Below are 6001 nucleotides of genomic sequence, written 5' to 3' on the forward strand. Positions count from 1 at the left end.
TTCCAAATTATTAATGTTGGAAAGTAATCGTGGCCATTGTCAAGAAAATAACATTTGGCAATCACTACAAGACTAAGAAACTAGTGCTTCCGACCCCTTTTTCACTTCAATTTCACCAGACCATTCCATTACAAGTAAAAATCATGCTGTCATAGTGGATATGTTTTTCGCCCTGAATGATCACACGCCTACAAAAGTACGGAAAGACCCCCAGCGTTGAGCGTTTTACTGCGAAGATCAAGACATTTCACTTCATAGAATCAACCGAAGGTGAAACTTGGATTCTCCCAGGCAAAATCAGCATCCCAAGAATTGTCAGGTATGTTCCAAAAGAGCATACAGACCAACTTAAATCTGCGTATCAGCTGCAGCAAAAATAAGTACTATATCAATCCAAGGATGTTCCATAGGTGTCAACAGTTATAGTTGTACAATAATGTTCCTGCACCAGCAATCTTGGCCCTCCGGCCACCATGCAACTAGTGCAGTTTGAGCAAAAATGCCGTTCCTAGGAATTCATACAGGGAAACACAAAACAACCTTGCAAAACAAAAAGGGAAGGAAAAGAAGGAAGAAAAAATACATGATATCATGCAGAAATACAACTTCCCTTTTATGAATAAAGACGCCATTCTCAATTATGCAGTAAACAGTTCTAGGAGGCCACTCCACCACAACAACCACAGCACAGGATTGCTAAAAGTAGCTACCCTAATCCTTTCTGAAATCATGTATTTTCTCAGTAGCTTGCTATAGTATTTCAATCTAGGTTGCCAGCTCCATCTAAAAACCTACAAACTCACTAGTTTCTATACTCCAACAGAAGTCCACCCGTGAACACACACACACTCAGCAGAATGCAACAGAGTACTTCCATCCAAAGCAGCTCAACCAAAAGGCAGTGCTATAAATCGATAAGCCAGAGTACACTACCAAACATTTTATGTTTATTTTCTCTAATGATTGGTAAGTTGCAGAGTTGATTTAGAAAATAATTTCCACAGGAAAAAAATCAGAGTTCAGTTATAAAACTGTAGGTAGAAATTTTAGGAGGCAAAATTATGCATACCTAACAAGAATTAAACCATGTCACAATCACACATGAATTTGCAACAAAATTCACTGTACGCATTCAGTGTTAGCAAGAAGTGAACCTGTACTACAATATTGTATATGAAAGCACACCTAAACCCTTTAATAAATAAATAACATGCAATTGTTAGTTTCAAAAAATCATTATTAAAACAATAGACGCCCCTAGAAGGATAAAATAAATGATCAAAGACATCATTACTATCCAAAAGCCACAAATCTATCTCATAATGAATAACAATCAGGAGCAATGTCGGAAATATCACCAAAAAATGGTGAATGATCTGAGATGAAATCCTACAGAAACACTTAAAAAGGGAACTCTGGAAAACACAAAAGAAAGCATTTGATTATGTATGGCCACTGAAAAGTGGAAAATGTGGTTACTCCAGAAGATTCATAGGCTACACGGAACGGTTTACAAGACATGATTGGAAAAAAATACCACACATACAAAAAAAAAAAAAAAGGAAAAAAAGGGCTTCATCATTAATCTGATGCCTTGAGTAATGCAAGTCAACCAGTTTCTAAAATTATCTTTTGACACTTCAAAGACATTGAATGATGATTATAGGCAACGTTTTCAACACTTTGAACCTTAGTAACCTCTGGTTACCAAAAGCATAGCCATTGCAGCCCTACACTATATGAGTAAGTACTCTTCCAGAACAAATGGCATGTCATAAATCGCCCAACCACCAGCATCTAAACCAAAATTAGCTTCCATTGAGCTATTATTGACTCACAGTATCATTCAACTACTGAAATCACAGATATCACAAAATTCCATAGCATACTGCCATAACCTTAAAACCATATATATGGTTCAAGAAAAAAGAAAGAGAGAATTAAAGAGTGGTTAAAGCTTCAATAATGATCACTTTGACAGGTAAATGTCCAATATTGTAAACGTTGAATGACAATTTTTGTATTACCATGGATGATAGAGAAGCAAGAGATCGTTAGATTCTAACCAAGGATGACGCCCCTACCTTGAATCTACTAACTCCTATGTCATTGAGCTGCATCTGACCCAGATCCTGAATCACTATCAGAGCCTGCACATAAGGTATTGGAATGAATTAATAAATCCATTTAATGTCTTAATTGGCACCATCATTGCCAGAAAATTATACATGCCCAACAATGGTACATTAGTTGAGTTTTAATTACCACTTGAAGAGGATCTGGAATCACTGCCAGAACTGCTTGAACTACTTGATCTGCTCATTCTATGGCCTTGCCTATGATCTTTAACAGGAGAAGATGCAGAAACGGTCATTTGTACTGCTTCAAACCAACAGGATTAGAAATCAGTGCATAACAATTAGAATGCCATAAAGATCCAGCAAAAGAGCCTGAATGTGGGCAACACAAATCCTAAGGAATTCAAGATGATCATTACCCGATCCAAGTTCTTTTGGTGCCTCTGCAGTAGCAGATGTCATATTCTACACAGACAGAGAGAAGGATAATGTATTGGTCAGCCTGACTTTCATGAAGGAAATTCAGCTAGAGATTGGAGCTAATAAGAATTATGGTCTTACAGTCCCAAGCATTTTATGGCCAGCTTCTTCTCTCCCTTGTAGAGCAACTTCAGCTTCTCTCTCATTCTTGCCCATACTCTTCTGGTAATTGGTTACATAACCATGAAGTTCCCAAAGTGTTTCATTATCAAAACTATCAATATCCACTTCAATCTCATCTTCTTGTTGGAAAAGCCCAGGATTCCTCTTCCTAATAATCTGGACAACTGATTCTAGTTTCTCTGAAGGCAAACTCTGCAGGTGTATACTCAATTTCTGCTTCTCCTCGTATGTCATCATGCCTCTGACAGTTTCATTCTTCTTAGGCTTATTCAACACTGATGTCCTGCCTTGATTGGCAACAGTTTTTGCAGCTTTCATCTTCGAATGTACATGCTCCGTTAAAGAATCTGTCCTATCCAAAGTTTTTGTCTCTAAAGGCATTGTCTGTGGAAAAGAAGCGGGACTGGGAGCACGGGCAGAAGCAGAAGCAGGACCAGAGGCAGGGGATGAAGCACGAGGACCTGGAACTCTCTTTGAAGCAGGACCGTGAGCAGGAGATGAAGCACGAGGACCTGGAGCTCTCTTCAAAGCAGGTGTTGGCAAGCTAGCATCATATCCCATCTCCCCCCTCTTATCAAAATTAGTTTTGGCCTTAAGATTAGCCCAATTCTCCTCAAAAATCTTCAACAACTTATCCGCCATAGCATGCACATCCTGCCCTTTCTCATTATACTTCATAGCATTATTAAACGTCAACCTAACATCCTCAGCAAACTCCTTTGGCGACTTGTACCAATTCTTACTCAACCTACTCTTCACAGTCCCTAAGTCCATGGGATGCTTAATAATCTTATAATAATCATGCAGCTTCAACTTCTTTGCATCCACTGGCTCATTAAACACCCACCCATATTGATGTTTCATCAACTTCCCTAACAGCTCCCCACACCCTATAACCAAATCCTTGCTAAACTCCACCACCACCCCCTTTCCCGCACCACCGTCCTTCCCTCCACCGCCAGACTGTTTCAACTTCTTGTTCGAATTCATCTGGGTTTTCTTCTTCTCATCACCATCCAACAGCCGCGAATTGGTGGGTCCCACATAACTAACTTCAGAATTAACCCTAGCAAGAGTTCCAATTCTGTTACCACCGCCTCCACCACCGCTATTACCTATTCTATTATTATGATTATCATTATAAGAAGATGCAAACTTTTCTTTAGATTCAAGTTTCTTTTTCAAGCTTCTAACTTGATGAAGTTCACTTGCTAATTTCCTCTTTAGCTGTTTAATTTCAGATTTTGACCTTGAATTCAAGTTGATTTTTACTTTACTACCATCATCAAATCTCACGTACCCGGGTAGTGCTGACTTGTTCTCATTCTGTGGGACCGGCTGTACGTGATTAAGACTGGAAGAATCGTTCGACGCCACGGTGCCGTCGCGGTGGTTCTGCTTCCAAGAAGAGGACGAGGTGGAGGTGGAGGTGGAGGTGGAGGTGGAGGTGGTGGTGTATTTTAGGTTTTGAAAAGGTTGAATTTCTTCTTCTTGCAGGTGCTTTTGCGGGTGAGGGATGTTGTCGAGATTCTTGGGTTTGTTGTGATGTTCTTGGGCATACAGTTTTTTGTTGATGTTGGGTTTCCTTTCTTCTCTCAACAATCCTCCTCTTCAAAGTCTAACCATCCATGGAAAGTTAGAAACCCTAATTTCTTGCATCAAAACCCTAACTTTGGCTCCTCCTCTTCTTTTAATGTAACGACGATGTGTGGACTTTCCCCATATGGAAGTTCGATCGCTCGTTGTTTTTTTAATCATATTAAAATGCTAATATTAAAAAAATCTAAAAAACTATTTTAATATAATTTTAAATACAAAATATTTTTTTAAAATACTTTTAATTACAATCTCGAATATATGAATAATAAAATTTTAATCTAGTTTTTCATGCAAAGGATATAAGAATAAAAACCACAATTAAGTTATTTTATTTGATTTCTTCTATACCATGAATAAAACTTTTGACATATATTAAAATAGAAAATTACTCGATGCACATTCAAGTGCGTTTATATTTTGTTTTTTTAAATAATATTTTATATTATATTATTTATATAATTAATAATATTTTACTTATGATAACAAGTTATTTAGTTAAAATTAAAATTAAAAACCTTAAAGGATTGCATTCCACTTCTCCTCGTAAAACATTATTTACTAAAATAATATTTTGTTTTTTTATTATAATTTTTTTATATTTTTTTATATTTTCAAATTCAATTACATTCTTTAACATTATATTTATTTTGTAATGAACTTTATAATTTTTTTAATTTATTTTTTTAGGTTATTACAGTCTTATGTCTACACTGCAAGTTTCGAGAGTTAACTTAGCTAATTTTAGTTTTTTTCTTTTTCTAATTGATTTTTCCCTCAATTTCATCATTCAGAATTGGATTGATTGAGAATTAAGTTTTATGATTTATTTCAGTTTTTTATGAGGTTATCCCCAATTCATGAATTGGATCAAGAGTTTGGCGGGTTAACTTCAGTTGTTCTTTTTGTGTCTTTTTTTAATTGATTTTTCAATTTCAATTCTATCCTTCAACATTAGATTTGATATTGAACTTTATAATTTTTTAACTCATTTTTTATGAGATTATCATAGTCTTATGATCCAGACTGCAAGTTTCACGGGTTAACACAGTTGACTTTATTTTTTTCTCCTTTTTCTAATTGATTTTTTCTTTAATTTTATCATTCAAAATTTGGTTGATTGAGAATTAATTTTTTTAATTTATTTTGATTTTTTATGAGGTTATACCCAATTCATGAGTTGGGTCACGAGTTTGGTGGGTTAACTTCAGTTGTTTTTTTGTGTCATTTTAATTGATTTTTTAGTTTCAATCCTATCCTTCAACATTAGATTTATTAGGGATTGAGTTTCATATTCTTTTTAATATAATTTTTATGAGATTATCCTAAATTCATGACCCGAGTCACGGGTTTGACGGATTAACCCGAGTTAACTCGAGTTGGTTTTTTTATCATTTTTTAATCAATTTTATTTTTCAATTTTATCTTTCAACACTAGGTTGATTGAGAATTATGATTCATAATTTATTTGATTTTTTTTTCTATTGAGTTATCCTAATCTCAGGACCCGAGTTGCGAGTTTGTCAAATTAACATAGGTTGACTCATGTCATTTTTTTTTGTTATTTTTTAACATCTTATCCTTAAACATATGGTTTATTGAATATTAGACTTCATAATTTATTTTGATTTGATTTATATGAGGTTTTTATAGTCTTATGACCTGACACATGGATTGACAGGTTAACTTAGGTTGATCCTCATCAATCAATTATAATCTAGTTT

At 35.2% G+C, this 6001-nt stretch overlaps 1 protein-coding gene across 1 annotated transcript; it reads right to left on the reverse strand.

The window, feature by feature from the left end:
- Positions 1 to 69: 69 nt before the first annotated feature.
- On the reverse strand, positions 70 to 4292 carry LOC133680978 (transcription factor GTE4-like). Its single transcript, XM_062104050.1, has 5 exons — positions 2640 to 4292; positions 2498 to 2543; positions 2266 to 2379; positions 2085 to 2150; positions 70 to 365 (listed from the first exon to the last, which is right to left on the reverse strand). Exons 1-4 carry the CDS (start codon positions 3669 to 3671, stop codon positions 2107 to 2109), a joined length of 1236 nt encoding a protein of 411 aa, XP_061960034.1. The 5' UTR covers positions 3672 to 4292; the 3' UTR covers positions 70 to 365; positions 2085 to 2106.
- Positions 4293 to 6001: the final 1709 nt, after the last annotated feature.

The sequence above is a fragment of the Populus nigra genome, chromosome 1 (genome assembly GCF_951802175.1).
Source record: "Populus nigra chromosome 1, ddPopNigr1.1, whole genome shotgun sequence".
NCBI lineage: Eukaryota > Viridiplantae > Streptophyta > Magnoliopsida > Malpighiales > Salicaceae > Populus > Populus nigra.